This window comes from Mizuhopecten yessoensis, unplaced genomic scaffold, assembly GCF_002113885.1.
Source record: "Mizuhopecten yessoensis strain PY_sf001 unplaced genomic scaffold, ASM211388v2 scaffold2729, whole genome shotgun sequence".
Lineage (NCBI taxonomy): Eukaryota > Metazoa > Mollusca > Bivalvia > Pectinida > Pectinidae > Mizuhopecten > Mizuhopecten yessoensis.
Window position 1 is genome coordinate 32983 of NW_018404690.1, and position 22585 is coordinate 55567.

General features: G+C 34.2%; 1 protein-coding gene across 1 annotated transcript in view; it reads right to left on the bottom strand.

Moving 5' to 3' along the window:
* Nucleotides 1-19592, bottom strand: part of LOC110446487 (sodium- and chloride-dependent glycine transporter 2-like) — a 30066-nt gene extending 10474 nt beyond the window's left edge. The window contains exons 1-4 of the mRNA XM_021491657.1: nucleotides 19489-19592; nucleotides 17917-18058; nucleotides 2711-2842; nucleotides 984-1248 (exon numbers count right to left, since the gene is read on the bottom strand). Of these exons, the coding sequence (XP_021347332.1) occupies nucleotides 984-1248; nucleotides 2711-2842; nucleotides 17917-18052 (533 nt within the window). The 5' untranslated portion in view covers nucleotides 18053-18058; nucleotides 19489-19592. The remainder of the gene's footprint in view (nucleotides 1-983; nucleotides 1249-2710; nucleotides 2843-17916; nucleotides 18059-19488) is intronic.
* Nucleotides 19593-22585: the final 2993 nt, after the last annotated feature.

Sequence of the window (22585 nt, forward strand, 5' to 3'; positions counted from 1 at the left end):
TAGACCTGTATGTTTCTGTTTTGACAGTAATTGTAAAGCACACATTGCTTTGATATTGGAGCATATTTCAGATTTAGTCTTAACCTTCACTTATGCATTTAAAAGTAGCCACTTGTCATGAGTACATTATATTAAACAATGAATAACTTGTTTAATTATTGTCGGACGGTGTCAAAATGTTGCACGTGCATTGTTATTCAAATACTTTTGCAGCGTATCAAGGCGCTAAAACGTTGCCTGTTCCTACGGGAATTGTGTGCTGACAGAACCTCCTGAATGGCCCTCGTGCTGACAGAACCTACTGAATGGCCCTCGTATTTGATTTCGACGCGTTTGCATCAATATTCTAAATGAAGACACAATTTAATTCGATTTAACTCGCAATTTTACGTTGAACTACCGACTTAATGGAATGTTATGATTAGTTCTCTATTACCATATCAATATAAAGGGATTTTCCAAATATTTCTTCTAATTAAGAACATTAACGTGCCTTAGTTTTTGCTTTTGTTTCCGGATTTGTGTAAACTGTATTTACTTTTTTTGCACAAATACCTTAACCTTGCTTTAATATTGGTTATTACTTGTAAATCGCTGATATTATTAACCGATTTTAACCTTAACAAATGTAAACAGATATTGCAAGATCGTCCTAGCTTTTCAAATGACACCGATTAGATGCTACAGGTCATATGGATTAGGCATATGATTCCTGATAAAACTTATATTGTTTTTGTATATGCATATATTTTTTGGTCTTCAACTCAAACATTTTGACACGCTTCAAATTAAACATGACATCATTCATTCTATAAAGTCAACCTTCAAATCGTGCGGGCGATGTCAAACAACTCGAGATAATCCGGGTACACTTAATAATCAAGTAAACGAATATTTCAATTGCCATTGCACTATAACTTGTCTAAGATAAAAATAAACGAAGTTTCACTTGAAACACAAAAGCTCAAGATGAATAGCCTTACTGCCAGAACTCTTCACTCGGTGTCCGTGCAATCCCGTTAGCAGTGTTATTGTATGTTGATTCGTGCATGGTACCATTCACTGTTAACGAGTTATTTGCGTAGCCTACACGGTTGTAACAGTGCGGAGAATTCCATTCATTGTTACAGTGACTCCAGGGCAGAACCGACGAGAACGACATCCCGAAGTAGTAGAGCGTCCAGGCAAGTATGACATTGTAGTAGATACTTACTAAACCGGTCAGTATCACCATACCGTATCCTATACCTGTAATTAAAACCCCATTAGTTAAGCATACACCGTAATTATCAATTATGGACTTTTGACGAGGTCGATATGATGTTTTATGAACCCGATAGGGTGATATCGACCGAGGAAGCAATCTGAGGTCGATGTTACTCTATCAGGTCTATATAACAACGTATTGACAGAGACAAAAGTTTATTTTATATGACATATCATGTCATTAAATATATATAACTTGAGATATTCGATATCCAAAATATCAAGAATCAAGGAGATGTTTTCGAAACGAAATATCCTGATCTAAATATAGAAACACGAGGCCGATGTGACACGTGCAAGAATAGCAACATGGGGTTGATATGCTTTATATCGGCGAATCTAAGACCAAAGTTTAGACAATTCGAAACAGAGAAAACAAGGCTATATGTAAAAAAAATATGAATATATACTAGTATTTACTTAATGTATCAAATTTTCCAAAGACGTTCTTAAAATATCTTTTTTTAATTTGTTTAAAATATACAAAATATATTACAGTTATTGATAACGTCTATATGATTATGAATTATATTTTCTTTTTTAATTGAATATACAAGAGATATAACTCTAGCACAATTTCTGAAGTGAAAAGAGTTATGTTGGATTTCTACTATACACTCAACTATAGCAAATCTCTATAAGCATAAATATTACAAAAGGTAAGTGATATTTGAATATTTAAGAAAATTTTATAATTTTCCAAGGATTCCCAATTATCACCCGCAGGTCATATTGAAAAATACGAATATTCTGAACGTAGTGAAATAAAAATAAAATGTGATTAAAACATTGATCAAACTATGATTAAGCTCAATTAAAGAAATAGAAATACATCCTGACTTACATGTACTTATTGTACATTGTTTTTCCACATGATCAAATACTTGTCGACATATCGGTCATTTCTTTAATGATGACTTATAGATTAAATATTCAATAACATGTTGGTGATATATTTCAACCTTTTTGATTATTAGATAATTGACTGCTTTATTGATCTGTTTTAATGATTTAATTATTAATATTTTATTTAGAAATAGAACTATTATTCAAAGATTTGTTGGCTTAATGATTAATTATTGATTGATTGAATCATATGTCAATTATTATTTAATTGAAGAATTTGTTGATATATTACGAATTAATCCATAGTGTTTTAACATTCGTCAAGACGGATTTTTTTTATTTATTTGCTGTGTTTGTAGTGACAGTTTCTATGAAATACCATGAGGTCAGCTTATACATTGCTTAAGCCTTACCTTGGTAACATTTATATTTTCTTTGGTTTCTTTTTTTTCTTTGTCAGTTTGACGATGGTTGTTTTATGAGAAATTTCCGATATTTTGTTTTAGTTTCATTTTGATTCACATCTTATATACTTTCCGACAACCTTGTTCATAAAATCACATTGAATAAGACAAATAGATAAATATATTTTACCAACCTTTGAAAAGAGGGCAGCATATCCAAACTTTACCCGGTCCGAGATTGGAGTACTGTGAATACGATATCTCAAGGAACATCAGTGGTAGGGCACTTACGGCCATAAAGAAAAAGTATGGAATAAGAAAAGCACCTAAAATAAAAAGGAAATACTAATTTGTTTGAAAATCTAACCAAGGACAAGTATGTGCGAATTAATTCATCATGTCAGTTAATTCTGCGGTTAGTGTTTAACTTTTAGCAATGCGGACACGGTTGAGGTCCTAGAAGTAAACTATAAAAAGAGGCAAAGTGAATGAAATTCAGCATTTAAAAGAAAACGTCAAGTAGAAACTTCCAGAACAAGGTATGATGGTAACATTGTGATTTTACAACAAGAATGTCTCTACAGTTGATGTTTTTAGAACGCGTGTTGTATCAAATAAGTTGTGTTTTAATATATATCAGAGGACAAATACATGTACAACTAAGTTTAAAAAATAGTAAGGCAAATTAAGCATTTACCTAAAACTATGATTTGCTAAGATTATTGTTCGAATGCATTGTACTTTTTAGTAACATGTACAAAGACTATCAAATCACTGTTCTTAAAACTTGATCACATTAAATGATTTATTTTAAAGATAAAATTAGGCGAAAATTTGCAATCTATAATCCTTTTATTGAAATAGTGTTGTCTAAAATGTCAAAATTACCGTTGTCATATACGGTTAAAGTCATGTAACATAAACTTGAAATCCTGTATATAAAGAGACGGTACGTGATGGACGGTACTTACACAGATATTATTTAGGTTTCAATATTTTGAAATAAATCCATATAGAATATTTGCTGTCTTTTTTTAGTGTTAAAACTAGACATAAAGCATACAAAATGTCTGTGAGTATATTACATCTACTCTTAGAAAGGAGATTTAATAGTTAGTTTGTAAATCCATGAAGTAATATGCACTGCGAATACACAGAAAGAAATATCTTAACGTTACAACTTTACAATTTTAGATACAACAGATGATTTTCTCAAAAAAATAAATATGTTTCAGGTCGTGCCAGAATAAAACCAGCTGCATCGCAGCAAACTACAGCCAACATCGCGGAAGGATATATCACCAGCAGAGTCACTCTGTGACGTCAAATAAGCACTTCAAATACAGAGAGAAAAACATTCCATATTCTGTAACTATTAACGTTGAGATATGAAACCTGACTAGCCAACAGCCTTATTGTCAAATTTCTGTAAACCTATACGGGACAGGTGTCAAGCACTAAAAAAACCCTTAAGACTTGATAAACTGAATTTGGTGGAGCATGCATGACATTATTGGTCAGTTTCTTAAACTTCCCTCTAAACACAAATTATTTTCTCGATCAAATTGTCAGCGAACAGCGTCGCCCGCGGCACTGCTGTCATATGTTCATGTTGTCAGAGTAAATAAGATAGACTCTTGGTGTATATTTCATACTATTTGTTCAGTATATATTTAAATCTCTGAACAATCCTAAACGACTGCCACACACAATGGACACGTTGGAGTGTACGTCCTCATCATGATGGAGTAGATTTCCATTTGTTTCCCAATTTGAATTAAATAAGGTAAATCAACTGTCGTCGGTGTTTTAATATATGGTAGGAGTACGATTTTTACGATTTAAAAACCTGAATTTCATTTTGAAGACATATATCAAATCCTTTATTAATAGACTTCGTCTCAATGTCTAATTGAAAGTTCAAAATAAGAAGAAAATAATCAATGAGATAAAAATAGAACCAAAGGTAATGAAAACCAAGTACACGGAGTATGATATTTCATTAAGGGTACATTCTAAACCTCTTAACTATTGTAGAATATACCACCAATGATGCGATTGCACGACGGCTGAACACTTATTATATCTATTCGATGTAAGTGCTTCATTATAAGTCATTTAACAGTTTATTTATAGTAAGCGCAGGCGAGCGCAGCGAGCTCTTTTTGTATCGTATGCGTGGTTTATATATAGTTCAAGCAAAATTCTATATATAGTAACACACAACGAAACTACAATACTATGCGATCATTTTTCTTTACATCGTGCAGAACGAACTTTAAACTTTGCGACGCTCTGATTGGTTATTAATAAATCTCTGTGAGAATAGAAAATATGTTTCACATCGTAACTTATTTGCGTGAACTTTGCAAACGTATTCGTTATGGTTTAAATTGTTTCTTCATTAAAACGGGTTTAAAAAGTAAAGTTTTCGACGTTTTTGACGAATCAGGTTAAGTAATAAAAATATTTGTGGTCTGAAAGTCGCGGGCTTCAAAATTTGCTACATTTTGATTGGTTGAAAAGACCGGAACAGATCAACTTCGCCGGGAATAGGAACACGGAAGGGTAAAGGTCTACTTATCGACAAGAGTAGCTATGGAGCGAATTTTACCAGTTTTGACCTCTCACGGACAGGTATTATGTTTGACACAAAGGTCTACTGATTTCAATATGTGTATGTCACTCTATCATCAAGAAAACAGTCGCCAGCTTCACGAAAGCTAGACCTGTGCAAGTCTAGTCGGTTTCAGTGCAAAGGAGATGTTTATCAACGACAATGCTGATGTGCCGCCTGGGGTATGTACGCGCATAAATGTGTACATTTATGTGAGTTAAAGGTAAGTGAAATAATTGATGCTTCGCCTACTATGTCAGTTCGTGTCGGTGTCACAATACGCCCCCTCCCCGAGGCAATTTCACAAATGCAGATTTGCCAACCTATTGTTTCTAACGTAACATAAATATGCCCCTTAGGTAAAAAAAATAACACTTGAGTCTCAATCATCTTTTGAGTGCTTTCTGATGAAATCATTAGGTCTTGTCCTCAAGCAGAATAAGTTTATTGAGCAAGTTTATTGACTGAAAATGGTAAATGTCAAATGTGTCGCATTGTATGTACAGTAATAGCTTCTAGCTTCATTAATTAAACATCCATGTTAGAAGATTTTCTACACTGTAAATATTTTTGAGAAATCTTGTCTTAGAAATTTAGGAAATATATATATACATTATAATTTTGAAATATTTCAACATTTTTTTTTTTTTATTCAAGAACAGAGCAGCCTCAAGATTTTCTAAATGAGTCAACATTATTACCAGGGTTTTTGCGAGCTATTTTTGGAAAGGGTCCCTGTGAGCAGGAATTCGGAAAAATAACATCGGCATTTGCCAAAAATTGGGAAATTTCATCAGTGTCCCCACGTTAAGGGAAAATTTTACTTTTGATAGAATAAAACCAACAATGTGATTTGCAAAAAAAGAAAATCATCTAGCTGATTCTTACAGTAAAATGTATAGCAATAAATAAATACATCAATTTTCAGTGTTTTTGTTGATTCAATTACAAATTCTTGTTATTTCTGTACATTTTTTTTAATATATTTTGGATGAACAGTGTACATATGATATAACGACTGGAAACTTGTATGAACATGCTTTTAAATCCAATTGGGAAAATAAAGACTGAAATTGGGAAAATACAGGGTCATATTCTAAATATTGTAATGGATCACTTTAACAGACCCTATAAACACCATGCAAAAAATCTAATTACATAACTTATTTCTTGCACCTGTGCCTATGTGGTCTCATTTGATGACTAAATACTGGTATATGAGATAAGATTTAAATACATTGTATGAGTGTTCTTATTATGGGAATTAGAGGGTTTTCCCCTGTCAACTACAAGTAAATGTAGAGATTCAACTGGGGAGAATCTTGATTACTTTTTAAGAATAACCGTATGAACATATTTGAATTGGATTTTATGTACAAGTATATGTGTGCAATCTTATAATGCAAGTATTGATTTTTGACAATCAAACTGCAGAATCCTAATTAATATTAATGGAAAACTAAGGATCTTCGTATTTTACTGGTATTATTATATCTTAGAATAATCGCAAATTGTATAAACTTGGTTAATACCGGTGTAAAGGTAGAGGAAAAGTCCCCGGCCAGACCGGTGTTCGAACCTTCCGAACTCTAGTTGGACACTCTACCAATTGAGCTATCTGTTCGCCGATAATCTAACCAGTCCAGTTCCGCTACATGGATATATCAATTTCCAATTTGATAAAAAAGCAGAGGAGAATGTAAATATAAGTGCAAGGCAAAAACATGTAAAAAAAAAAAAAAAAAGACAAAAATGGGAATAAAACTTGAAAGAAAAGGTTAGTTGTGCTAAAAATATTTCTATTGTGTAGTGGTCATAACACTAGCCACTCTGTGGTGGTGGACCGAGGTTCAAATCCTGGTGGAAATAATAGCACAACTTGAAAGTATGTAAACAACTAATTATATAGAACTCCTCCATACATTTCTCATTACTTTTTATATTTCATATGTATCCTTCTTACTTTGTTATTTCCTGTTCTTATTCATATTCATTTTGTCTACAGACAGATAGATGCATGGACAGACAAACTAACCACATTTAAATAGTATAATTTGGGGGAGGGGTTATATTATAACCCCTCCCCCAAATTATACATTTTGTGGCCTTGTAGGGAAACACAACTCACAAGGACAAAACTCGAGTAAAATATTTATGAGGAAAAAACAAAGTAGCAGTCAACATTCTTCCCTAATGCAAGAGTACTAAATAACTTTATATATACTAATATAGAATAATAACACAACAGTGAAGATGAATCTGGCTACAGCACCATTGTTGTCTATTTTATCAACTTGTATCTCAAACTCAGACGCGGTACATCTAGCTAGCTTTTCTAGGAAAGACTCCATGTTGTTTAATTGTCACTCAATGCTGAACCAGAATTACGTGGAGCAACATGATGAGATATAATTAAACTGTAGATACAATCAAATCTTCACATCTGCCCAAGTTTGCAGAAAGTTGCAGAATTCATCATAATAATAAATAAATTGTAATGTTTAAATATGCTTGAAATATCGCTAACACCAGTCACAGAAAAAAAGGACTTTAAAAGCTTGATCTGGAAGTTTGCAATAATAAAATATTGTATATTATAAATTTGTGTCTTGTTGTGACAGGTAAAATTAATATTGTTTAGAGAGGAATTAATAACAATGTTTAAACATTTTAAAATCAATTTTAACTATCTTTGTACAATACCAGAAAGCTAATAATATAACATGTCATATCTATATTTACAATTGCAAATTAAAAAAAGATGTGTCTTGTTGGTACAGATACAATCACTGAATTAATGCTATGTTATTATAAATTTAAAGTTATGCATGGTTAAATGATGTTATTTTAGATAGGAATATATATAAGTAACAATGTACATGTATATATTTTCAAATGAACTTTAACTGTCATTTTACAATATCAGAAAGCTATTAATATCACGTGTTAGATCTATATCTAATTGTAAATTAAAAAAGATGTCTTGTTGGTAGAGGTAAAATCACAGAATTAATTAACAAGGTTTATTATTGCTGAATTAGATAGGAATAAATTACAATGTATGAATATTTTCAAATGGACTTTTAACTGTCAAAAAATATATAGAATTTCATTATTTCTGAGATTTTGACAATTATGATTTGTTTTTATGAATATGTAATACTAAACTATTTCAAGCACTGCCGAGCGTAGAAAGCAATTTTGAGCTTATCGGACAGTATAGCCTTTGTCAAACAGATCGAGTGAGGCGTAGAATAGTTTTCTGAGTTTGCGGTATTATTCCAGGTTATATTTTATAACGTAGAGTATCTATATTTTATGATGGCCGAGCGAAGCGAGTGTTAACAAATTCTGTAAAAAAATTGTTAAAAATGTAGGTTTTTTAATTAAAATGTCGATGCGTGTGTCATGTGCAGCAAAAAAAAGGAAAAATCCCAGGCCAGACCGGGGTTCGAATCCAGGACCTTCCGAACTCTAGTTGGACACTCTACGAATTGAGCTATCTGTTCGCCGACATTCTACCCAGTCCAGTTCCGCTACATGGATATATCAATTTCCAATTTGATAAGAAAAGCAGAGGAGAATGTAAATATAAGTGCATGGCAAAAACATGTAAAAAAATAAAGACAAAAATGGGAATAAAACTTGAAAGAAAAAGTCAGTTGTGCTAAAGATATTTCTATAGTGTAGTGGTCATTACACTAGCCACTCTGTGGTGGGAGACCCAGGTTCAAATCCTGGTGGAAATAATAGCACAACTTGAAATTATGTAAACAACTAATTATATAGAACGCCTCCATACATTTCTCATTACTTGGTACATTTTATATTTCATATGTATCCTTCTTAATTTGTTCTTTCCTGTTCTTATTCATATTCATTTTGTCTACAGACAGATAGATGCATGGACAGACAAACTAACCACATTTAAATAGTATAATTTGGGGGAGGGGTTATAATATAACCCTCCCCCAAATTATACATTTTGTGGCCTTGTAGGGAAACACAACTCACAAGGACAAAGCTCGAGTAAAACATTTATGAGGGAAAAACAAACAAAGTATCAGTCAACGTTCTTCCCTTATGCAAGAGTACTAAATAATTTTACATATACTAATATAGAACAATAACACAACAGTGAAGATGAATCTGGCTACAGCACCATTGTTGTCTATTTTATCAACTTGTATCTCAAACTCAGACGCGGTACATCTAGCTAGCTTTTCTAGAAAAGACTCCATGTTGGAGACATATGCCTGAAAAACACTAGACTATCTAGATTACCCCCCCCCCCCTTCACCCCCCCACACACACAAGTGTAGCCTCTTCCATTTGCACATTTTTTATTATCACCACATAAGGATGCTTCCAACCAAAAGAACACTGACAGGTCAGCATGTGCCCCACTTTATGACTGACTATATACTATATATTCCCCATTTAAGGATCAAGCAAAAGCTACATTGACCAATTTGGTCTTTGGGGAATAGGTCATGGGGTTATTAACATAGGTGATCTGTATCATTTGCCGCAATGCCACAAAATTAAAAGTATGAACAAAATTATGTTTATAGAACAGAAGTTATAGCCAAATGTATTTATCCAACTTGTGATTTCAAAGCTTTGAAACCTCAACATGTAATTAATTGCATTATTATATAGAGTACAACACCAAGAGAAATTCATGTTTGTTTGGTATTTTATATGAAAAATAAGCTGGTGTCAATTGTGTAAACACGGCCATAGCCTTTTCTATTGTATAGGGTACTAATGAAAGAAGGTCTGTAAAATTTCATATTGCCAATTGTTTGTCAAAAGTATAAAAAAAAACAACATCGACACCTTCTGTTTATGCAAACATGAGTCCACTTTGTCCAAAGATGCTCTAGAACAAATTTAGTTAATATCTTTTAATTTGTACAAAATTCATATTTTTCCTTTATTTCCCCTATTGGGCCCCACCCCTCTGCCAATATATATACCGGCCATATGAGCTAAAATTGGTTGACAGCATATACATAAATATTATAAACACATGATATTTTTCAAACTATGAGAATGAAATGTTAAAAAATCATTTGCAAAACATACAATTGTTTAATTATCACTCAATGCTGAACCAGAATTACGTGGAGCAACATGTTGAGATATAATTAAACTGTAGATACAATCAAATCTTCACATCTGCCTAAGTTTGCAGAAAGTTGCAGAATTCATCATAATAATAAATAAATTGTAATGTTTAAATATGTTTGAAATATCGCTAACACCAGTCACAGAAAAAAGGGACTTTAAAAGCTTGATCTGGAAGTTTGCAATAATAAAATATTGTATATTATAAATTTGTGTCTGGGTTTGACAGGTAAAATTAATATTGTTTAGAGAGGAATTAATAACAATGTTTAAACATTTTAAAATCAATTTTAACTATCTTTGTACAATACCAGAAAGCTAATAATATAACATGTCATATCTATATTTACAATTGCAAATTAAAAAAAGATGTGTCTTGTTGGTACAGATACAATCACTGAATTAATGCTATGTCATTATATATTTAAAGTTATGCATGGTTAAATGATGTTATTTTAGATAGGAATATATATAAGTAACAATGTACATGTATATATTTTCAAATGAACTTTAACTGTCATTTTACAATATCAGAAAGCTATTAATATCACGTGTTAGATCTATATCTAATTGTAAATTAAAAATGATGTCTTGTTGGTAGAGGTAAAATCACAAAATTAATTAACAAGGTTTATTAATGCTAAATTAGATAGGAATAAATTACAATGTATGAATATTTTCAAATGGACTTTAACTGTCAAAAATTATATAGAATTTCATTATTTCTGAGATTTTGACAATTATGATTTGTTTTTATGAATATGTAATACTAAACTATTTCAAGCACTGCCGAGCGTAGAAAGCAATGTTGAGCTTATCGGACAGTATATCCTTTGTCAAACAGATCGAGTGAGGCGTTTTTCTGAGTTTGCGGTATTATTCCAGGTTATATTTTATAACGTTGAGAATCTATAGGTTATGATGCGGAGCGGAGCGAGTGTTAACAAATTCTGTAAAAAAAAAAAAATGGTAAAAATGTAGGTTTTTTTAATTAAAATGTGATGCTTGTGTCATGTCAGCATGTAGTTTAGACGAGCATTTTGGCAATGAAATATTAATTCATTTTGTCATAAATGTTAGTTATGATTCATCTGTTAGTCTTTTATTGTGAATGTGTAGGCATACGTATGTACAAGGGCAACACCTAATGAAAAGGATATACCTGCTAGGCTTTTATGCTAACATTGGTTATCATTCACCTGATAAAGTGATCCTAAGGAGGGTCCTTAATTATCTTTGAAATATATATTTTTTAATTGGTATAAAAATCACTCCTTGTGATCATGTGTACTACTGTACATGAAACCTCAGATTTCCTCTGAGTATCAATATCAAAGTTTGAATGATTGGATTTTGGGCCAAATTGTTAGAACCAATACCTAATAAATTAAGTAATACAATGTATAAGATAGTTATAAACTATAATACTCAACGGACTAATTATATTAAAAATATCCTTGATGAATGTTATTTAATACATATATTTGAAAGTCAAGAATTCCATAGTACCCAATGGTTGAAAAATACAGTTTTTTTGGAGAAGCGATGTTTTCAATTCACCTAAAGGGACCAATTACAGAAATTCTAAAAATAACTTAGTATTAGAAAAATACCTGCTAGACCTCCCTCCAAGACTAGCAAATGTTTATTGTAAATTTAGAATTTGTAATGCTAATTTTCTGGTTGAATGTGATAGAAAATGTATTCTTTGGAACCTGGATGGATTTGGAGACGAATATCATTATTTGTCTAAATGAACTGATCACCAGATACTGCAAAACAGAAGAAAATTTATGTCGAGATATTTTTTTTGAAAATCCTAGTAATTTCAAGATCAACACATTATTTAATCATGTAGATAATGAAGATTTAATTTCATTTTAGCACATAATTGAGGGAATTAACACTGTCCATTTACACCATGATATATATGTAAATTCTCTACACTGTAACCAGTTTGCGAGAATAAAAACTTGTCATTGTCATTATTAATTGTGTGTACTTAGAAATTACCATGCTCTTTGCAGGTTATGAAAAGATTAACACACTCTTATTAACAGTGATTGCTCCTAGGGTCTTGTCACTCAAGCATGGTGACCTTATAACATTGAAATGGTTGAAATTAGTGTCCTATAATGAAAAACGCCTACTGGCAATCCATAGACAACTACCAAAGTTTTCCCCAGGTCTGTTACCACCCAGGAATGCAATCATGGTAGCCCTTTCAAGGGGTCATACATGGCCGAGATATACGACATAGTAATAAGTGAACTATAGTTTGAAGGTTGTTTCGAAAAAATAAATACAAGCCTAACTTATGTTTCAAAGTAAACATTGACATTTTTTACTAGCCTGGGGCATTGGGCTTTGCAATTTAGACAAACATGTAGATGTTCATGAACTGAAAAAAAAGTACATTGTTTTATCAATTTTTTTTCAATCCTCGAAGGGTTCTCGAAGGATTATAGGTTTGCACTTCGTCCGTCCGTCCGTCCGTCCGTCCGTCTGAGAAGTTTTTCACCTGGAGTAACAAGATTTGGTGTACAAGGACATCTTTGGATGGCAGAGTGAAGAGTGCAAGAAGGTCACTTTGACCTCACTGTGTCATATATGATTTGACATTTGACCTTAACTTTTGAAAAGTTTGTTATGGGCATATCTTCTTTTCTATTTCACCTGCAGTAACGAGATTTAGTGTAACAAGGATATCTTTGTAATGTGGAGTGAAGAGTGTAAGAAAAATGTCACTTTGACTTTACTGTGTCCTATGCTTTGACCTTAACTTTTGAAAAAAGTTAATCCGGGGCATATCTTCTCTACTATTGCACCTGGAGTAACCAGATTCTATGTCCAATACCATTTTGGGATGGAGGAGTGCAGAGTGCAAGATTTAGGTCACTGTGACTTATGACTTGACCTTTGACCTTTACTTTTGAAAATATTTGTATGGGGCATATCTTCTATGCTATTTCACCTGGAGTAACTAGATTTGACCAAACAAGGACATGTAAGGATGGTGTAGTGAAGTAGGTCAATATCACCTCACTGTAACCTATATACATATGCTTCCTGACATAAGTGTACTGTTTGTGCATAGAAATTCTTACCGGTGGCCATGGGGGTCTATGGATTGCCTTGCAACAATTTGCCTTGTTAATACATATTTTCTATGCACAGTAGATCATATTTCTTCCATTTTGTCTTGAGAAAATTTTGCCTTAAATGGATCAGGCGATATATTGACAAGGGTGTTAACATAATAGTAAATTAGTAACAACAAAAAGGCCTACATGGAATATCTGACAGATTTTCTTAATTAAAATACATTTTTTAAACTACCATCCATTTCATTTTCATGGAAGAATATTCAGCGCACTATGTCCTAAGGAGGAATTCTGTTTGTTTTGTTACCTTAAAGTTCTTGGCTGGGGGCGCCGCAGGCGCCCGAAATCTACACTATCATCACAAAGGTTACTTAACTATGTGCGCTCGCTTATAGGCAGTGCCTATTTCATATTACTAATGTATTTTATTCTTTCGATCTCTTACAAACTATTTAAAATATCTAAAGTGTAAATCACGTGACCAAATCACAGTTGTGGTATCGCACTACGCACGTCACATGGTATGCGAACGATTGACCAAGCTACAACTGATATATTTCCACCTGTCAATCAAAATGGCAAACAATGACCAGGTGTATATACATACATGTTGTTCAGGTAGCCATGCCAACAAATGGAATTAATAAGAAAGCATGTCGCAAATATAACGTTAGCGTTGACAGACACCTCGAACACGGAGATATCTGCGCGCTGACACGGTCATATGGCATGGGCAGAACAGGTAATTGGAATATAAAGATGTTGTTTTCACAACAATAAGTTTCAGAAAAGAGTAAATCTTATAAACGGATAAATCTTTTACTTTTTTGTTTGTTATGAAATACACTTTTCCAAGTAGTTTTCTGATCGTATGCAAATCCGACTTGTTTAAGCTTAAAGGCAGTCATCCGACGAGGACCGCCAACAGCCGAATTCGTGAGACATGAAGAACACCAAACAATTGTGATTTCAGCAATTCTCCTTCGAAAAGAAAAGATGGGAATGTATTTGGCTGTTTTGAACCCGTTAATATTCATTTTTCAAACTCATACTTTTATCATTATCGGTTCTATTCGTAAGGATGTCCCTTGTAAGTTCCTGCCGGTTAATAGTATCACGCGACATTGACTCTTTGCGGTGCACAAACTTGCTAACTTCGCCACTTTACCCATGTCGTTTTGACACATTTCTACTGTCAAGATTGAAGAGTACAGCATGATTTTACCTAAGAACGATATTTTAATCACATAGCGATAAATGCGATGCAATTCTTTGTTATTTTCCCGATACGTGTTATTTATCAATTCACAACGTAACGTCCTGAAAATTTATCCGATTCCATCGTATAATATGACTTAAACTTGCAACTTTTCATAATTGTTAAATTGGCAATGCAATCAGTGATTATTCAACGAAATTTAGCAGTTTATTGCTGCGAGCATATTTCAAAACATTTCCGAAAATCCTCGAAAAATTTCCGAGAAATTGTCGCGACCAAGGACTGGTATCGTGTACACCCCTTTCTTGACACTTCATTTCCCCTTAAATAATTGCGCACTATACGCATATAATAATTAACGGTAGTCGTTGGTCAGACATAAAATATCTAAATCAGTCAATAGCAATTTACAATACGACAGTTTATCCCTTCGGGAACCTCAAAGGTGCCTGATTTATACTCGGAACATCTTAAGGCTATATGTAATTCCCGTAGGAAATTTGGAACGCCTTTAGGTGTTATGCTATTCCTGTTTTTAAAAAGGAAAGTTATCAAAGAGCTTGTTATTAGCGCCTTGTATATTCCGACAGAAGCAATACACTAAGCAGCCCAAGACAACAGAGGTCAAAATCTGGGACTGAAACCGAAATGAATAGTCCCCACTGGTGATGAGAATGATACGAAAGTTCTGAAGTTATTTGAGATTGATCGTCTGAAACCCGAACAGAAAAAGATATTCGAAGCTTTATTAGAGAAGAAAGACTGTATGGCGGTGTTGCCTACGCAATTATTGCCAAATGAGTACGTTTTCCTTGGCGTCGTAGAAACGTCAGTTCCCGCCGCCATATTTGTTTTGGAAAACTTATCTGTTCGATACCCCTCGCTATTTATCCATCAACCATGATATTCCGATTCGCTGGCAAACTTTTGCAAGCGCGCATCTGATTGGTTCATCTAAAGGGCACTTGAATGTGACCCTGACCGCGGCACATTCAGATGTTCAGGCGGAGCCATGGAACAGATGATTTTAATCAGATTGCAGCCAACTCAACTGCTAATATCCTTAAAGTTGTAAATATTAGCTCAAAAACAAAAATATTAGGGGTGGCCGAACTTGCCCCGGTCTACCGTATGTAGATTTTTGTGTCATTGATGATTGATAAAAATGTTCTCACAATATAATTTTTGCATCAATAACGCCATTTTCTTCAAGTCAAAGCTAAAGGAGATATTTGTTCTTGTGCGTAACGTATATGATGGGTCGGGTGGCGCAGTAGATAGTGCGCTCGTCTTTACCAAGATGGCCGGATTCAATTCCGGTCACCTGCCCGACCACGCAAATTTTCTCCGGATACTCCATTTTCCTCCCATATTAACAATTGAATAATCATCTGCGTGCTTCCGTCAGGACACAAAAAAGAATGAATGAGATAAGCTGGGGGAAAACTGTTCGGTTTTTGACGATTAGTCTAAGCAAATGTATAGAGATGTTAGTTGCAAAAATGAAATTAAAAAAAGAAAACATTGTTATACTTTGATGTAACTGAGATTGTCGATATATTGATATGTAGTCTCAATTACTGTTCCATCCTGAAACACCGGATTGAATTTGAAATTTGTAACTGTCACCGATGTTTGACTGTTTTAAACAGATTCTGTCTGTAACTACAAAATTTAGTTATAAACGGCACGCGTTGTGAAAAAAGTTATACGTTGCTAAAAAGGGCGTTGCACTTGGGTTGGTTGTCTGGAAAATTATTGTTGATTTCGACATCAATGCATTTTCCATTGTTTCTTTTATGAGTGGTGATGCATAAATAAATAATGTAAAGACTATAACCAGAATTTCAAAAATGTTAATTATTTCGTACACATTCTCAACAAATGGAAATCAAAAGCTGATGAAATTTTAGATGATAAAACATAAATGTACACGTTGACCTATTGGTTTAATGCCGGCTCTTTTTGAAAATATCTCCCGATGGCATTATTAACAGACCCGGGTTTGATAACAAAAATGATCTTCAGAAAATATCCGCATTTTTACTTTTTGTGTCTGTGGCAAAAACTGAAATAAAAAAGTCTTGAAGCACCGACAAAGAGATATTTGCATCGGACATCAATTCCAGGATTTTCCGGTTATTTTTCATCCTTCCGGAAATAACCGATGAAGGCCGATGGATTGTGAAGTTCTTGTGACGTCATAGTATGATAATCTCTGAGCGATGTTTCATGTCTGTTAGTATCATATTTTATGTGATAGACTTTTTTTCACTCAGAATGTATATTAGTTTTTATCTAAATAAACAAGTAATAAAACACGAAGATTGTTTACACTTTATGAAGATATTCATGTATGGGTTGAAACACAATTGTCTTTGCTTTAAGGATACACTTCCTGTTTCCCCACTGGACGTCTATATTACTTCCGGACGAAAAAAATTAAAGGCAAGTTGTAGTAAGGGGAAGCAACTTTGTTTACGCACGCATGTGTAACCATTAAAGAGCTTCGATCGGGCGCCGAAGGCACCCGAGAGCTACGCTCTTAAAAAATCCTGATTTTAAGTAAGCTGTCATATTTCAAATGGATAGAAAAATAGCTAGATGTATTAGCTAACTCATCCTTATTATCATTTAGAAGTTGGTATTTTAGGTTATCCTTTTAATTGATGTAAATCGATACCTGTACAGCACACATATAGGGCATGTTCTCGTACACGTATACAGATATATATAAACATAGCTGCCTTGTACATCAGGGTACCCCATTCGTCGAGGTGTGAACATATCAGATTCATGGAGAAGGTGTAGATCCATACTAGCCTAATTAACATACATGTAATGCTAACGTAATGATACCGTTGCGTACATATCGACAGACACCCATTAATTGTATTACCCACACATGCATGAACCTTGAATATTAATTGGTGAAAGTAAGTTATATCATAGAATATCTTGCCTAACCTCAGCACAATTTATCACCATTTTCACGTAATTACATTACGACCAAAATTAAAGTCAAAGGGTACTTGATAGTCCACAAATTTACACCTGTATAGTCGCATATTGTTCTGTGTAACAACCATGGTAGTAGTGTCACGGTATATTCTAGTCAGAAATCACATTAGTCTTCCGGATTGTGTTATCATTCCGTTATTTTGATTAACCTATAATATCAACTCGCAAGTTTGTTCAAACTTAAACATAAGAAGAGGGCGCACAATAGTTAAATCGCACAATTTTGCGGACGATGTGCGCATGGTATATTGTGTCGCTGTGCAGTCACGGGTTCAAGTATCAAGGGTATAAGTAAATACACCTCACCGCCTCCATTTTTGTAGCAGACATAGGGGAATCTCCAGATATTTCCAAGTCCAACAAGACAGCCGATACACGAGAACAGATATTCGTACCAACTGCTCCAGTTTCCACGAGCATTTTCTCTTTTTTCCTCCGCCATGTTTACCTGTCCAAAATCAAAACCACATGTCAATAATGGATCTTTGTGTCCTCTGCTTGCGAGTAATGGAAGAAACTAAAACTGATATGCTACCTACATATCATGGGATCTCAGTGTTTTCTGGTATCATTTCCCTACACTTGTTTTGTGGCGATATCATTTCATATGAGCGTTTCTCTTCCGAGCAGTTAAACCACGAACAAAACAAATTCAATCCGGACAACGGCGCATCTTATATGCCTTAACAAGTCAAATATGGGTAAAAGAGATATCTAAGTATGGGGTTGTAATGGTGACATTTGATCAATTACGATATTGTATCTCTGTTAACGGGGAAGCTGTTATTACTAACGACATGAAACAACAGTGAAATTTTAGTTGTTTTCGTTCTGATTGTTAGGTAATGAGATGACTTTCATTATGAAAAGGTATTATGGATATCAAGAGATGAATAATATGAAACTTCCGCTAATGTAGGTCGGTGGTGTCAAGAGCCCAGTGCTTAGAGGGAGTATGTAACTATCTGATATACCTTAATCTCTGGTAAACTACGCACGTATATAGTAACCAGATCGCTAGGAATGTCTCCTTCTCTGATATACACCCCGAAATTACCTGGGTAATACTTTCATATAAATGTGTATTTAGCTTCGTCTGCTTTAAGCTTATAATTGCTGACACATTTTACCTGACATGCTTGCTTGTGTTAATAGTCGTCTCCCGTTGATGTTACCAAGTACATTAATGTCCTAAACCAGAGTTTTCACCAGATGCAGTTATGTGAATTTCAGCAAATGGATAACCAGTTATTTCACAACATCCTCACCGATCATAAAAATGCGTTATAATGTTCGCGAAGAGGAAATGAACCAGTATCATACTTAAATACACCCTTTATGTTCAAACAATCTCTTTTATAACTAGAAAACTTTGAAAATGATAACAATGTTAAGTAACAGGCGTAGACCAAGTAAAAACAGTTTCGATTGTTCTATTTCACTAAAATTATTTAAAACTGAAATTTAGCGCAGAACCCAAGCCTAAGCATGAGTATGGATTAATCAGGGCCCATATCCATAAAGAAATTACAACATTCAAACTCGGATTTTTTGCTCAAGATCAATTTCAACTCAAACTGAAAGGCTTTTTTTCGATATTAAATAGGTAATTGCAAACGTTTTGACACTGTCGACAGAAATAGACAAATTACAAAAGAACAATGGTTTTAACGACTACTTAAAAATCAGGACCAAATACAAAGTATCGTAAAACGGAAAATTGAAATTCACAGACAGAAAAACTCAAAATTACTGAAAATCTTTTTGAATGTTCTGAGCAAAACAATAAAAAATAATACACACTTAATATTGCAGCAGTTTTTGCACGCTCAAATAAATCCTAAACATTTAACAATGATACGAATAAAATGTTTTTACCTTTCTCTTTAGACTGTCGTTGTTGTTGCCAGTATTGATTATACCTCCCACACTACACGTCCACACAAACTCTCTGTGAACATCTACCTATATAAGCAGGTATCTATCCAAGTCAGTAACAGTGAGATGTTCAGCGATGTGGAATAGACATGATACCGCACGGACCAGTGGATTATAGTTATAAATACACTATAATTATTTTATTTTCTTTGCGTAGTTAGGTATGTATATAACGTGATCAGAGTCTGATAAAGGCACACTCTGACATCCCTGATTATACCCGTATCTCCTGGGTACATTCGTATAAATATAGCTATATTTACATTCTGTGTTGCATTTGCCTATATGTCGTTAGTAAACCAAATTGCTGTATATGAGACTGTATACTACAATTTACAGTGATTCGATCAGTGTAGGGATACAGCTGGTAGTCGTAAAACATTCTGAGTTCATTAGCATTTAGCAATATAGGCCATCACAAAAAAATAAAGCAACTTGACAATTTATGACAATATAAATTTATTATAAGAGGTGTAGGTACCACACAATTATTGCCAAGTTTGTCGACGTCATCACACAGGGGATCGGTCTCGAGATTTTGAGTTATGCATAACATCAGTGAATAACCACAACGCTAAAATTCAGCATTTCTAAAACCTTATAAAAGTCGAGGGTATCGACAATGTTTTAGAAAGTGTTGTGTTTTTTCAGTGATGTCATCCATTACTCAAATCACGAAACCGAGCCCCTGTGAACGTCGTCTGCTAGCTATTTTAATCTGACCGATTAAACATGGAATCTATTTCAAACGAAATGTCCTTGGAATCGTTATCACCTACTGAAAGGACCACTTTAATTAAACATTTCCGAGTATATATGCTTCTGAAAATAACGTAATATAACAGTCAAAGGAAACATAAGCGTTTCCGAGGAAACAATCAAGTCCGTTCAGCGCCGCATCACTTCAAAATCCATGTAATCTATCAATGCGCGACATTCTATTTGTCTGTCACCCACATTGCATTCCTATCGACTGTATACTGCATCTGGTAACAGTTCAATGCTTAATTATTCTGTGAGCTTGGTGGCATATATAAACAAGCGGAGTTTATATTGAAACGCATACCGACATAATTTATGAATGATTCCATGTCATGAAATAAAAACATATGCAGTGTTTCTTTAATTTGTTAATCGCTAGTTAATCTGGTGTCCGTATAAATTGACGGGATGGAGTGTCATGGTTAACTGCCAGTGTCATGATAACGCGTTCTGACAGCACCTTACCAGCTGTTGGGAGGACACACACAATTATTTACAGACAAACCAAAAACCAATGCGTGCGATATTAATTGACTTGTACGTGTTTTATTTATTTTCGGTCGTCATTTCAAACACCACTTTAATACTCAGTATGGTGTATTAAAACTTTCAGATGTTTGTAAGAAAAGTAAATTACCAGAACGACGGCTTTATACATATATTTCATTGTAAGTATATGGATGGTTTAAATAATTCATCAGTCCAATTCGTGTCGTATTTTTAAATGTTACATTTTCAAATTGATTTCAATACGTTTGGCATTGTACTTGATTGCTAATAACAATGCTTTAGTCGCATGTGTTTCTAATGTTAACAGAATGAAATACCGAATCATTGACTAAACTACCTTACATAGATACGTTGATAAAATAGACTCATCCGTTTAGTGAGCTGCCTGAAAAAGGTGGCGTCATTTGAATAGTTGAGTTTCAAAGCGCATAGCCTAGCCGGAAGAAGTGGAACTAAGGCAGGTGATTCAGTCTTAACCTTAAGGACTTCAATGCACAGTACAATATTGGAATGCAGTACTGTACACGGTAAACCAAAGTACTGTAATCACGTATTCAGTCACATGTCTGGCTTGAATACGAACACTAAACTTACAAGATCTATAAAATAAATTGGTTGCAACAGTGAGATTAGTTTTTATTTGACCTAATGTTGGTCAATATACAACCAGTAGAGCATAACGTCCAATGAGTTTGTAACATACCTCAATTTCAGAAGACTATTTCCGCAAGAAATCTGCAATAACTCTAGCTGGTTGATTTCGCCCATTCTAAAAGCATCGTGCACAGGTGCATGGGGTGGGGCGGGGTGAAGGGACGAGGTGAGGTGTTAGTGGGGACCTGTTGTATCCCACTGCCTGTCGTAAGAGGCGACTAATGTGACCCTTTGACTTTATACATATTCTAAAGAAACGCATGCCAAATGTATTGATGAACCAATATGATTGGTAAGATTTTATTTTGTAGCTTTGTTCAAGGACGTGCCTCAATGTGTGTTGTGTAAGCGTGCATGTGTGTATGTATGCCGGAGACTGGATGTGCTTGTGTTCTTGCCTCCTTGTGATAGGATAGTGCAGATGTTATGCAGACTTTGAAGTGCTATCTCACTGAAATACCATGCCAAAGGAAGTCATAACAGCACTCCGCCCTGTCATCTGATACTGACAACGAGTGAACCATTTGTTGTCAATAGCTTAAATTCTGCATGTTGAGAAAGGAATAACAACTAACATTTTTAAGGACTTAGCCTTGTCCCGGCCTGAGGACAGTACATAACGCCAAGCAAGGCGCTAGGAAACAAATGGTAGTTAGGAATAGTGAGAAATATATAGATACCAAATATTGCAATGGGGGCAGTTATTGACCTTCTTTTTTCGATTAAGGATTTTAAGTCCTAACGAAGCTTTTTGTTTATGATAAAACTTCATTAAACAAAAATGCGAAAAACCCAAATCATAAAGTATTGGTATTATGCGTTGTGTAACTAAAAAATAATAGAGGTAAGATCACTTATGGGTCACACAAAGCTCCCCTGTGACTCCAGAGAGAAGATCTTTACTCGCACAGGTACACACATCTTGCAAGAGTTTCGGTAAATAGTCCCGAATCCAAAGTTAACAATCGATTCGAAGATCCCATCCCTCCATGCTCTTTAGCCGTTTTGCCCTCTGACTCCATACAATCGGAGGATGAATGAACATTGTTTGTTGTGCCCTATGGAATTCTTGCATTTTCCGGTACTAATAGGCTGCTTATGAACTGCCGCA